We start from the raw sequence: 14,052 nt of genomic DNA on the forward strand, positions 1-14,052 counted from the left end.
ATGCTTAAATCAAAAGAAACATTGTCTGAAGTGTGTTGAGGGTACAAATCATGCTGAATCAGAGTAGTTATGAGAAATTGTCTTTGTTAAATGAATGTTCTGAATTTGCGCAACGGAAGAGTACCAAGACAGATGTAGTATGTATGAAGACACACTACACCCGCTACCTTCCTACTTATTTGGTCTTCTGTCCCAACACCTCCTCTGCCTCGATCGATCAATCTGCACATTAAGGAAAACAATATGCAGGGCTGAGTATTTTATATACTCAGTGGCTTATGCCGAAAACTGTTTTCTTTTAGTCGTCAGCCAAACTGAGTGAACGCGGGGTTTTTCTGAAAATAAGTCCCGGTCACTAAAATCTGTTATTTCTTTCTGAAATAGACTGCAGTCTTTTAACTTTCTGATGATATACCATATCAAGCTGTGTGAATCGGGAATGTGGCCACATTCCACGATCACTGGGCCGGCCAACCTGGCGCTAGCTCACGACCCACGGACCGGCCAACCTAGCGCTAGCTCACGGTCCCTATGTGTACACTAGTCCGAGTAGGATTTACTGACCTACTGGGACCCGAATTCGATTTAACATGAATGGCAATCATAAAACAAAATATGGCATGACAACTCGTTCAAATATTCATGCTTCTTCTCATAAAGTTCTATAATTAAAAAGGAAAGAAGCCCACACCTCAATTGCTTAACTCTTGCAAAAATAGGTGCTTCCCTGTTCTGAGATTATGCGTCGAGCGACGACGTTCCTTTACAAAAATTCGTATATTTGAATTAGGCTTAAAAATTTACTGATTTTGCATGAATGCATGCCTAAGCGTGCTCCTTTATTATTTTATTTCCTTTCTTCTAAAATTAGGAAATCTTAATTCTTAATTAAATCTGCGATTTAATTTATTCGGAAACTGGCCGAAAACTATTTCCCGCATTAATTTAAATATCTTAAAATACTTTCCGGGCTAAGAGTTCGCTTAATTATTTATTGGCTTTTATTTTATCACGGCGAACATTCTTTTCTTTTTCTTCCGTAGCTTAGGAATTTAATACCATAAATTCTTGGAATTAACTAAAGATTTCAACAAAAGAATCCGGGTCCAAGTAATTAAATTCTCGGGCTCGGTTGGAACTAATTATTCTGGCCCAGCCTTAACTTTCGGCCCGCTCATTTAATCTCGGCCCAAAATGCATTTTCCTTATCTTCTTTTCTATTAAACAATCAAGCCCAAACTAAAACTAAAGAGGAGGCCCATTTCCAATTAATTAATTAGAAGCCCAATAAGAGGAATAGTGGAAATGGCCCAAGGAGAGGTACTCCTTTCCATCCGTCGGCCCCCACCCCCTTCCCCTTTCTCATTTCATTCTCAATTCTAATCCCTAATCTCCTTCTTCTTCTTCCCCCAAAATTCTCCAAAAGAAATCCTTAATTCACAAACAAGGAAGAAGAAGCTGGAAACGGGAACCCTAGTTCTCTCCGCCATCGACGAATTCATGGAGCCGCCGCTCTCATCGCGTCTCCCGGAGGTGTCCGCCGTCGCCTACTCCAGGCTGTTGTCTCCGTCGCGAAGTAGCCACAACACGAACCGGAGCTCGCGCTTGCTCCCTCCACCGAACGCCCTCCGGCGAGTGTTTCCCCCTTCCGGCGAAGTCGGCGGTGGAGAGGAGGCGTCGCCTCCTTCTCTTTCTCAGCCGCGGCCCGTAGCTGCCTCGCGCCGCCTCGGTTACTGCCGAAATCGGGCAAGCTCCGAGACACGCCACTGCTACCTCGTGCCTCTGCTCCCGCGTCGTCGTCGGCTCCCCACGGTCAAGCTAAGTCTCACTCCCCTTCCCCTTTTATTTATTCAGATTTGTGATGTTCTACTTGAAGGCAGTAGCTATGTGGTATTGGGATTTTTGGTGATTGAGCTCGATTACAGCAGTGTGTATGCTAAGGCTTCGTGGAAAAATTTAGTTTCCTATGTCCTTGAGCTTCTGTCCCTAAATTCCTAAACTTGGCTATCTACTGTGTTCGCCTAAACGTGATGCATAAAGGGTGTTGTGGAGTTTACCTCTACTGCAGTGTTTCGGTTCTTGTCTCTGCTTCGGCTCTCCCTCCCTTTAGCTTGCTCCTCTGCTATTGAGTAGTGGTGTTGTGGTGTGGTATTGCTTGTGGTGTTGAGGGAGAGTGAAGCTGGGATTATTTATGCCCATTTGTCTAACTGAAAGCCTGTTAAGGCTGATGTGTTGTGCAGCGAGGGAGTCCTTGCTTGGTTGTGTTTTGGCTGTTTTCTCTGCAATCATGCAGGGGTGTACTCGTGGGATTAAATGTGGTTGTTATACCATTTTGTTTCCTTCTTGCAGAACTCCCTTTTTCCCTTGAAGCTGCATCCCTTAACCTGAACTTTGTGTGGTGAAAAGCAGGTGCAACAACAAGGATTGTAGGGTTGTTACGTGACAACCGCAGAGCTGCTGCTCTACACGGAGCAGGCTTTGCACGGTCGAAAGGTCCATGGTTGGGGCTGCTGTGAGCCGTGGAGTGCAGGAGACATTGCAGCCTCTTGCTTTTCCTTCTTTTTTTTGGTAAGTTTTGGTCTCCAATGCTTAAAGTAGGCTTGTTCCTTATCCTTACTTATTTTGCCAACTAGCCACTTTAGTGTCTTATGCATCTTCTTGTTTATCTTGTTGTTTCTGGCAGGGACAAGAGGCTGACTCCTTCTCGGCTTTTGTCTCGTCGACTCGGCCCAACAGGCCGTCGTGATGGGGCCGCGGTCCGTGCCGGAGAGGCCCAACTCTAGTTTTCCTCCTTTCATTTTCATATTGTAATAACGTAGTTCGACTTTTATCTTTGTCGTCAAGAGTTGTAAATTAGTTCGGGATTTCTGTAATTAGCAATTTCATTAGCTTTGTATTAAATTTGAAATTTGTACTTAAAATTCTTATTCAAGAAATAAAATCACTCCTTCATCAATTGTACAAAGAAAATTCCAATATTTACTATTTTTCGAAAAATCTCGAGATAATTACGTCTCGGCTATTACAAACAGAGCGTTGAATGAACGAGCAGGATGCATGAGGTTGAAAAGTGGATTGCCAAAGAGTTTTTGAGCAGATGCAGTCAACACAGTTGCATTCCTAATTAATTGAGGTCCATCAGTTCCCTTGGAGTTTCGGATACCCGAGGAGGTTTGGACAGGAAAAGAGGTAAATCTATCTTTCCTACGCATCTTTGGTTGTGTTGCTTATGCTCATGTTAGTTCCGTTGAGAGAAGTAAGTTGGATGCTAAATCTATTAAGTGTACGTTCATTGGTTATGGAGGCGATGAGTTCGGTTATAGAATCTGGGATGAGCAGAACCGTAAGGTTATTCGCAGTAGAGATGTCATTTTCAATGAACAGGTATTGTACAAGGATAGATTGGAGGCGTCGAGTCCCAACAGTTTTGAGCCACAAGTGGTCGAGCAAGACATCCGATGCACTATTTATTAGCACTAAAAATACCTGCAAGTTTACAGGGTAGAACTAGTATAGCTAAAGGTCAGTACCGGGATATCGAACACAGGGAATAAGATTGCAACTGGCTATCATATACTAAGCGTCATATACTATCTAGAGGCACATAGTATTTTTGGATTGATTTTATTAAACTAGACTGAAAAATAAATAAACAAATAAAAAAAAAGCATATAAACAATGATACAAAACAGACATATGAATGTAGAATATTAGGATCCAAAACAGAATCGACTTTCTTGAATTACGGTCTCCAGAGCTATTAAGTCGATCACAATTATAGATTAAACCCCCTCCCGAGGTGAGAAGCCTGTAGATTAGGTGATAGGATTGAAGTCCCCTTCTAACCCTTAAAACCCTAACTCCTAAAAGCATATAAGATCAAAGACCTCACTCAAAACCTCAACTCTCCCGAGTTCTATTGAATTAATGTGTGAATTATCCATTTTTCCAAGTCAATTATTTCGTCTCCCGAGTACTCTAATCAACTCTAACATATATTCAAGAGGTAGCTAATCAATTGAACATAGAAAGCACCAGATAAATCAAATAACTGCAAGAGCTAACAAGGAAAATCAATCGAATATCTTTACCAAAAATTCTACAAAAGATGTTCTACTCATAGACAAGTAAAAACTACAATTAAAGTACGAGACATGAAAGAAATTGATAAAACCCAAGGTTGAATCTTCAATCTCCAGTCTTCTCTTGCCTGGATCTGCAGAACTCCGCTCCAATGGAAGATGGATCAATTTAAGGGTGGAATATGGAATGGAAGAAGTGTAGAGAGGGAGAAGGATTGGAGGCTCTGAGATGAAGATTATGAATTAGGTTCAGAGGTATTTATAGGCTGGAAAAAAGGTTTATTTTTGATATATTTCGTGCCCTACAAGAAATAGGAGAGATTTGGCTTCACAATATAATAATTTTTTTCCTTCCGTGAATTTCCGCCTAAATTCCCGCCAGCTTTGACTGCAATGCGCAACGTTCGTAGAATTGTCATAAATTTCTCCACAGAACTCCGATTGAGACATGCAAGATATCCACGCGAAGCTCTTTCGAAGACGAAGAGAATGGCATGTAGTAATCACTGATTTGACTTCAAAATCGCTGGCAGACTCGAACTGAGGCTGCTGCACTTTGGCTTTTTTTCACCTTTTTCTATTTTTTTCTATCATTTATCAACAAACGCGTCAAAAATACCAAATGTATAATATATGCAATTTAAGAACATAATTTCTATGATGGAGATTTAAAACAAGTCAAATCTAGTCCTTAAAAACATGCAAAACCTGTGTTTGTCAACATCTCAAACGCGAGTGGGAGCAAGGAGAGTCAGAATGCTAAAGAGGTGCTTGAAGAAGAACCAAGCACTCCACCACCGACTATTCCGCTGCCTAAATCGACTAGAGAGCGACTTGCACCTGATTGGTACTCGCCCTCTAATTTCTATTTGTTACTTACTGATGGTGGTGAGCCTGAGTATTATGCAGAGGCAGGAGAATGCCCTAATAAACGAAGGTGGAAAATTGCCATGGATGACGAGTTTGCCTCTCTTCTCCTGAATGGCACATGGGAGCTTGTGGAACTTCCTAAAGGGAAAAAGGCATTGCATTGCAATTGGGTCTATCGAATCAAAGGTGAAGCTGATGGTAGCAAGCGCTACAAGGCTAGGTTGGTTGTCAAGGGATTTGAGCAACGATACGGTATCGATTATACAGATGTGTTCACTCCTGTTGTGAAACTAACTACTATTCGTTTAGTGTTGAGTATGGTAGTTGCAGAAAATCTATTGTTACATCAGATGGATGTAAAGACGGCATTCCTTCATGGTGATTTGGAGGATGAGTTGTACATGACACAGCATGAAGGATTCGTAGTAAAAGGAATGGAAAACCTTGTGTGCAAGTTGAAGAAGAGCTTGTATAGTTTAAAGCCAGCTCCAAAGCAGTGGTACAAGAAGTTTGATAGATTCATGATGGAGATTGGCTATAAAAGATGTTACGATAACCATTGTTATTACTACAAGAGGTTTGGCAAGAGCTATCTTATCCTGTTATTATATGTTGATGATATGTTGATCGCAGGAGGTGATCAAAAGGAGATGGATAAGTTGAAAAGGCAATTGTCTGAACGACTCTCCATGAAAGATCTTGGAGAGGCTAATCAAATTTTGGGCATGAGAATCAAGCATGACAAGGCGTCAGTAAAATTGTATCTTTCGAAAGATGCTTACATTGGTAAAGTTTTGGAAAGATTCAACATGGATAATTCGAAGCCAGTAAGTGTGCCTTTAGGCAGTCACTTTAAGCTGTCAAAGAAGGAGTCGCCCAGTACAAAAGAAGAACGTGCTGAAATGACGAAATTCCTTATGCTTCAGCAATTGGCAGTATTATGTATGCAATGGTGTGTACGAGGCCTGATATTGCACAAGCAGTGGGAGTAGTGAGCCGGTTCATGGGTGATCCGGGCAAGAAACACTGGAAAGCAGTTAAATGGATCCTTTGATACTTGAGAGGTACTACAGAAAGTGTTATGTTTCAATGGCAAGAATGTCGAGCTGACAGGTTATGTGGATGCAGACTTGGGGTCCAATGATCTTGATGGGAGAAGAAACACAACTGGGTATGTATTTACTTATGGTGGTACTGCTATTTCGTGGACTTCTAAGTTGCAAAAGACAGTTGCTTTGTCTACTATGGAGGCTGAATATGTAGCTGCGACAGAGGCAAGCAAGGAGATGGTGTGGTTGCAGAGTTTCTTAGATGAACTTGGGAAGGAGAACAAGAATAGCATACTCTACAGTGATAGTCAGAGTGCTACTTTCTTGGCGAAGAATCCAGCGTTTCATTCTAGGACAAAGCATGTGGAGTTGAACTATCATTACATCCGACACCTAGTAGAGATAAAAATCCTGCAGCTTGTGAAGATACTTGGAAGTGAGAATCCTGCAGACGTGTTTACTAAGGTGGTGACCTTAGAGAAATTGAAGCTATGCATAGCTTCAATTGGCCTTGGAATTTGATGAGAAGGTTAGGCGATGCTAAGCGGATGAAGGGATGAGATCACAAGGAAATGGTTGTTTAGGAGTTGTTAGTCTCCAAGTGGGAGATTGTTAATTATGGAGCCTAATTTATCTCCTACCATGTTTAGGATTTGTTTACTTGAAGTATTTTTTCCTTGTGATATATGTTTCCTAGTTTGACTAGAATTAGGGCTCTCTAGTTGCTTATAAATAGATGTGCTCCCTCATTGTTAAATTATTCTGAAATTATATAGTGAAATCTCTGGCTTGGCATCGCCCCCAGACGTAGATTCATATTGTATCGAACTGGGAAAAAAATTTCTTGTGTTCATTCTCTTTCATATTCGTGATTGCCTGTGTTTATTTCCCAACATATTCTAATGGAAGAGAGGGAGTATTATTTTTGAATTTTGGTTTGACTTCTATGTCGCCCTGCTTGTTGACACTGATAAATCTAGAACTAAAATTCACTCCACAATCCCACTCTTACTATATAACATGCTAACAAATTCCAACTTCACAACATAAACTGTTTACATAGTACAATAGCTATGCCACAAGCATTATAACCCATTATTGGGAATACCAATAGAAAATGCATATCGTGGATGACGTCTTTCTGTTACCATTGTTGCATAGATCCTTTGGAGAGTGTTCGCTGCTTCAATCATGTTGATTCTCTCATGAGGTGTAGTGGCTAAACATTTCATTGCCAACTCATAAATTGACAACACGCATTGCTCCTTTGCACAGAAATCCTGATCTTCGCTAGATAGCATAGCGGGTGCAATAGGAACTGAGTTTTCTTGTATTGATTCACTTACCCACTCTTTCAACCTCATTTCCCCATCAAACATATCATCTGTTGGCTTCTTCCCTGTAAACATCTCGAGCAACATTATCCCAAAACTGTACACATCTCCATGTGTGGACACTTTCCCTTCCATTCCCAACTCTATCCTTGCAACATGCATGATAAGCATTCGATTAAACATTGCTATTTTTATAAAGAAAAAACTATAATATCATTGAAGATGAAAAGTTTAGAATTATGCCTCACCTGGTGCTGCATAGCCGATAGTCGCCAATGTTTGTGTTTGAACGACAACTTCTCCATCGTCAAAAAGTTTGCCAATACCAAAATCACCAAGATGAGCTACCATGTCTTCATCGAGCAAAACATTGCTTGGCTTTATATCACGATGGACAACTGGGAATGAGTGGCCATGGTGAAGATAGTCCAAGGCGGCCGCAACGTCTATTGCTATCTTCAGTCTCTGGATAAGAACTAGACAAAGCATGTTGGAATATAACCATTTATCCAAGTTCCCATTCGGCATATATGTGAGAACCAAAGCTTTAAACTCTGGGCTACTGCAACATCCAATAACACGAACTATATTTCTGTGTCGAATGCTCCCAAGTATCTCAGTTTCAGTATTAAAGCTCATTTCTGCTCCTTTTAATTGCATGTTGAAAACTTTTACTGCAACTTTCAACCCATCAGAAAGTGTTGCTTCAAATACTGAACCGAAACTTCCTTTTCCAAGAAGGTTGCTCTCACTAAAACCATTGGTTCCCCGCTCTAGTTCTATGTAAGAAACTCTTCTATATTCCGTCACCGGTAAAATAGCAGTGGGAAGTAGTGTTGATTTCCTCGGTTTAAATTTATTTATAAACACAAGGACGACAATCACCATAGTCACAGCTAAAATCACAGAAGGCACTATAAATTTCAACAAGCTTTTTGATCTATGATGATTTTTTGTGCATGGTGGAACTTTAAGTCTTATTGGACCACAAAGGGCAAGGTTGTTAGAAAAAGATTGATCACTCAAGTTACCAAAACAACCCCTATCTGGAATTTCCCCAACCAATTTGTTGTTGGAAACATTGAAATACTCAAGAAAACGAAGGTCTTCTAATGACTTGGGTATAGATCCAGAAAGGTTATTGTAAGATAAATCCAATGCTTTCAAATTTCTAACATTTGCTAAGGATTGGGGAATAGATCCGTCCAACAAATTATTCGATAAGTAGAGAGATTCTAATGACTCGCAACCACCAATTGAGCTGGGGATATTACCTGAAAATTGATTAGAGGATAAGTCTAGATAGGAGATTGACTTCAAATTTCCAAGTTGAGATGACAATTGACCAATCAAATGATTTGAGGACAAACTCAATTCCACGAGGTCGGTAAGATTCCAGAAGTTGGGAGGGATGGTGGAATTCAATTGGTTGTAGCCTAAGTAGATCTCTCTCAAGGATTGAACTTCACCTAAACACTTTGGTATTGAACCCACAAGCATGTTTCTATCAAGGATCAACTCTCCCAAATTATTCATTCGGCAAACGTCGTTAGGGATAGACCCTTCCAACTTATTCCCGTAAAGATACAATCTTTGGAGTTTCTTCATATTCCCAATAAAAGGTGGAATGGGTCCACGCAGCTGATTCCCTCCCAAATTTATAGACAACAAACTACTTAAATTTCCAATTTCAGAAGGAATGACACCCACGATGTGGCTGTTTTGTAGCAAAATCATTTGAAGAGAAGAGGAAAAGTTCCCAATTGAAGCAGGTAGGATACCATTCAGTGAATTGTCTGATACCACCAAGTACTTCAAATTTCGACATTTAGTCAAAGAAGAGAGAAATGTCAACTCCTGAGTTGAAGATTCCTCTCCGATCAAATGATTTTGATTGAGAAATAGCTCCTGAAGGTGTTTCAAATTACCAAGGTCTGGTATGGAGCCAATGAAGAAGCTGTTGTCCATGTAAAGCTCGATAAGTTTAGAAGCATTGTTGATGGTGCTTGGAATTGGACCAGTGAGTCTGTTATAATCCACATAAAGTAATTCAAGATTGAGAAGTGAAATCCCCATATCTGAAGAAAGAGTACCTGAAAAGTGAAAACTTATTGAGTGAAAGATTTTATTCATGGAAGACTTATCAATGCAGCTACTTTCTTTAAGGTTGAATATGGAAGACTTAATAATGCAGCTACTTTCTAGGTTTCAGATAAAAAATAATCTCTTTTTGGGTTGTATTCGTAATTTCGCATGTTATCTAAAGAAAATGTTAAAAGTGAATAATGGTTAAAAGAAAGTTGTTATAAGCTAAATGTATATATAAATATAACTTGCTATAAAAAACATAAATATCGAACTTTCTTTAAACAATATGCAGAAATCGTATGATAAAAGGAAAAAAAATTGATGACATACCTATAAACAGTGGCGAAGCCAGAAATTTTTAAATGGGGACGCAAATTATCGTTAATATTTATAGGATTTTTTAAATATTCGTGACATCGGTAGTTCGAAATAACTAATATTTTCAATACTGTGTAATAGATGGAATTTTTTATGATGTTTTAAATATCACCATAGAAAACATCAACTAAAATGTAAATTATAACAAATACTCTTTTCTTTTTTAAAAATTGGGACATTTGAAATGACAAGGGTTTTAATGCACAATTTGGTAAAGTAAGAGAGAGGGAGAAAAAAAATTGGTAAAGTAGAAGAGATGGAGAGAAAAAAGTAATGGAATTAATGTTAGTGGATTATGGGGCCCACTTTAAGTTGTTAATTGTTGTAGTGTAAGTGGAAAATAAATTGATGTATAGGGGTGTAAAGATTTTCTAAAATAGAAAGGTTGAAAGTTGCTAATTTTAAAGAACGTACTAAACTGGAAATAGTTGCTATTTTTAAAAAACGGAGGGAGTACTAGAATATTTTTTTAATTTTTTTATTATTAGCATAATGATGGAAGAAAACAGTTACCAAGTGAAGAGAAATTATGTTCCAAAAAAAGTAAAAAGTAAAAAGAAACAAAAATATTCACATTATGCTTAATAAATAGCATGAAGAATGACAAAGTTGCATAAATAAAAAGACATAGACAACAAAAGAGTTGCAGAGAATAAAAAATGAGTAAAACTGAATCGAACTCGAGACATATTGGACAAGAACCATGTCTCTGACCAACTCGGGATATACATGTTAATATTTTTGTTTACATATATTATAATAGTTAAGAGGATAATTCATTGTTCTATTGTAAAATAAGTATAAATTATACTCATATTTCCGATTTCACCAGATGGGTGCAGCAAAAATAGTTGTAAAATAACTATATATTGGTTGAATGTGCCCTTCAAATTAGTTCTCAAGTGTATAAAGCATTTTGCTCTTGCTCATAGATCACTTGGGAGCCTGATATTTGAATTATTTGAATTCATTGTTGTAAGAAACAAATCAGAAATTTACTTTGCAAATTAAACTATATATGAAAGCACAGTGACCATATAGAGAGAGCATCCATGTGTTCAGGAAAGTTAATATTTACCAGATAAGTTGTTGTAGCCCAAGCTCAGTTTTGTCAGAGTAGATATGTTGAATATGGAGGTTGGGATATTTCCAGTTAGAGAGGCGTTTGCAAGGTCTATTACCTCTAGTGGTGTAAGTTTCCCTATTTCGGCTGGAATTCCTCCTGAAATTGTGATATTTAAAGAAAGTCTACCATTGATCTTAGCAAGAATAAGATACAATTTTTTAATATCCAAAATAAATACTTCTACAAATCAAAAATGAAAATCGATATATATGCATACCTTGAAAGTTGTTCCCACTCAAATACAACTCCTTAAGCATGCTCATGTTCCCAATTTCGAACGGGATGTTACCACTGAGATTGTTGTCGGATAATGCCAAGATCTCAAGATGTGTGCATTTCCATATATTTGGTGGAATTGGCCCTTGAAGTTGATTCCCATAGAGTTCAAGTGTTTTGATGTTTGACATATTGCTGCTGCACACATCACTTGGCAGCCAACCTAATAGTTTCAAATAGTTTTAAAGAAACAAAGTGTTAAATAGTTTTATTTTTCCACGAAGGGTGTGTGGATCGGATATTTCAAATTATAAAAGTACCTTCGAAGTTGTTATGAAACAAATATAATTCCTCTAACTTTGGAAGATGGTGAAAAGTTGGGATATTTCCAGACAAAGTGTTGTTAGAGAGGTCGATGAATTTCAATGAAGATATGTTCAACACTGAAGATGGAATATTTCCGGTTAGAGAGGAGGCTGGGATACTTAATGTCTCGAGTTGTGAAAGATTTCCTATTTCTTCAGGGATCACTGCATTTTTGGAAGTAGGAAGATAACATGAGAGGATGCCTTTTAACACAACAGTTTGGGTATGAGCTTTGTTTGATACAACAACCTGGTTTCATCAGATAATCATTTATTTTTTCAAAACCATGCATCATGTAAATCATACTAGCTGGTAACAAAATGACTAGCACTTTTGTAAAAAAGAACTACTGCCTTTGTCCCGAAAAAGGAGTTCATAGTTGACTTGACACAAGTTTTAATAAATGTAAAGTAAAAGAAGGAAATACTTAGTGTATGAGCCTGATCACTTGTATATATTTTAGTTTTATAACAAGATGGGAGTGTAATAAGCTAGTGAAATATGGCCTGATCACATGTCTCATTTGTTAGTTGAATGATTTTTTATAGAAACTATGTAGAAATCGTTAGAAAGAGAGGCATATGCATAATACCTCTGAAATCATTATAGCCGAGCCACAAGTCTCTAAGCATACTCAAACTTCCAATTTCACTTGGGATTTTTCCATTGAAATGATTAACAGATAATTCCAAGTCCTGAAGATGTGTGCATTTCCATATGTTTGGTGGAATTTCTCCAGAAAGTTGGTTGGTCCAAAGACTAAGCACTTCAATATTTGGAAGGCTGTCGCACATATTACTTGGGATATTTCCAGACAAACTGTTGTTATAGAGATACACGTATTTCAAGGAAGATATGTTGAACAGTGAAGAGGGAATATTTCCTGTCAGAGAGGCGGCTGGGATAATTAACACCTCTAACAGTGAAAGATTCCCTATATCTTGAGGGATCATTCCTGCATTTTTACAAGTAGAAAGATATTAGGAAACTCAATCGTCCCATTATGCTTATGAGTAAGTTTAGTTTGAATAGACGTCTGATGGCCTAATTTGCACAAACAATAAATTGACAAAAGTAAAATAAAACTTGCACAAACAATAAATTGACAATTTTGTCGTCTGATGGCCTAATTTCATTTCTATTGATGTTTTTGCTTTGTATGTTGGAAATGCATCTAAAATTGATAATTGGACTCATTTAATTTTAATGTAAAATTGATAAAGTAAGATAATTATAAAAAAATAATTAAAATATTATTAATAAATGAAACTCACTTGACTAGAGAGATACTAAAATGGTAAAATGGAAAAATATGATTATTTTTTAAGGATGAAGGTGGTATACAGAATAGACAATATAATTGCTTTCAAATCATTTATCCATTTCAAATTATGGAATAGTAATATAGAAATCAAATGTAGAGGTAGTTAAATAGAGATGCGTTTACCTTTGAAATCATTCAAGCCCAAGTACAGCTCTTTAAGCCTACTCAAACTTCCAATTTCACTTGGGATTTTTCCATTGAAATGATTGATAGACAATTTCAGCTCTTGAAGATGTCTGCATTTCCATATGTTGGGTGGAATTTTGTTAAGAGCACAATTCTCTTAACGAAGAAATCCTGCGATTACACTCGCAACACACCAATCCGGCGCCCCGAACGTTGGGGTCGGCGGCTCAATTCGTGGCTGGCGCGGAGAACTTCCTCCGTCGGCAGTCTTCAAGGTTTGATAAGGAGTATTGCACAAGTAATGTGGGCAAAATAATTCTTCATTCAATGAATAAAAAGATAACAACCTAGCCCTATTTATAATACTAGAATACTAGCTTAGGGAACAAGAAAACAAGATATGAAAATATACTATGAATCAAAAGATATGGGGAATAATAAAAAGATAACTAAATATTTGGGGAATCCTAAGATATAGGGGGATCGTAACAACTCCCCCACGGTTAAAATCCACCTTGTCCTCAAGGTGGGAACCACGGACCCACGAGCAAAGTCGACGATAACACAAGCATTGAAACGTCACCTCCTGGATCGAATGCGACTTGGAACAAGATCACCATCATTTCTACGCCGTCTCTATCCTCTCTCGCCTTCGTCTTCACAAAATCATCCTTGATGGCTGGGACTTGGAGGAGGCTCCGGATCATGCACCGACTCCCGACGTCAGCATCAGTCCTACGTCCCCCAAACTGCTTGTCCTCCATGAAACGCTGCACAAGGACTTTTAACCACGGGAGCTCTGCAGTAGTGATGTTGTGGGAACGCCTCCCTTCACCATCTACTCTATCATCTTCATAATCATCATCAGAGTCCAAATACATCTGCTGTGAACTATCCCCCTGCAAATCTGACTCGTCACTTATCTTCACAGAATGACATTCCATCTCTGTGAACTCATCATTATCACAAGTGGCCTTATCATGATTATCATTTAATAGGGATGATTTTGATTCATCAACCTCATCAAGAAAACTACACATCCAGTTCAAGGAACTATTTTCTTCCGTTTTGTGATGAGCATCGAGTTCTTGAT

At 38.3% G+C, this 14,052-nt stretch overlaps 1 protein-coding gene and 1 long non-coding RNA gene across 4 annotated transcripts in view; one reads left to right on the forward strand and one right to left on the reverse strand.

The window, feature by feature from the left end:
- LOC121782617 (probable LRR receptor-like serine/threonine-protein kinase At3g47570) overlaps positions 1-13,237 on the reverse strand; it is a 30,450-nt gene extending 17,213 nt beyond the window's left edge. Inside the window, exons 1-7 of one of the 3 annotated variants that reach the window (XM_042180539.1) lie at positions 12,957-13,237; positions 12,102-12,464; positions 11,464-11,673; positions 11,145-11,366; positions 10,880-11,023; positions 7,584-9,428; positions 6,959-7,478 (exon numbers count right to left, since the gene is read on the reverse strand). In XM_042180539.1, the coding sequence (XP_042036473.1) occupies positions 7,087-7,478; positions 7,584-9,428; positions 10,880-11,023; positions 11,145-11,366; positions 11,464-11,673; positions 12,102-12,462 (3,174 nt within the window). In that variant the 5' untranslated portion in view covers positions 12,463-12,464; positions 12,957-13,237 and the 3' untranslated portion in view covers positions 6,959-7,086. Of the gene's footprint in view, positions 1-6,958; positions 7,479-7,583; positions 9,429-10,879; positions 11,024-11,144; positions 11,367-11,463; positions 11,674-12,101; positions 12,465-12,956 lie in introns of those variants that run through there. The other 2 variants (XM_042180540.1, XM_042180538.1) reach the window with 2 other exon arrangements.
- On the forward strand, positions 1,371-2,956 carry LOC121782619. The gene is made up of 2 exons (XR_006046439.1): positions 1,371-2,568; positions 2,684-2,956. It is a non-coding gene; the product is annotated as an uncharacterized LOC121782619 (long non-coding RNA).
- Positions 13,238-14,052: the final 815 nt, after the last annotated feature.

The sequence above is a fragment of the Salvia splendens genome, chromosome 20, assembly GCF_004379255.2.
Source record: "Salvia splendens isolate huo1 chromosome 20, SspV2, whole genome shotgun sequence".
Lineage (NCBI taxonomy): Eukaryota > Viridiplantae > Streptophyta > Magnoliopsida > Lamiales > Lamiaceae > Salvia > Salvia splendens.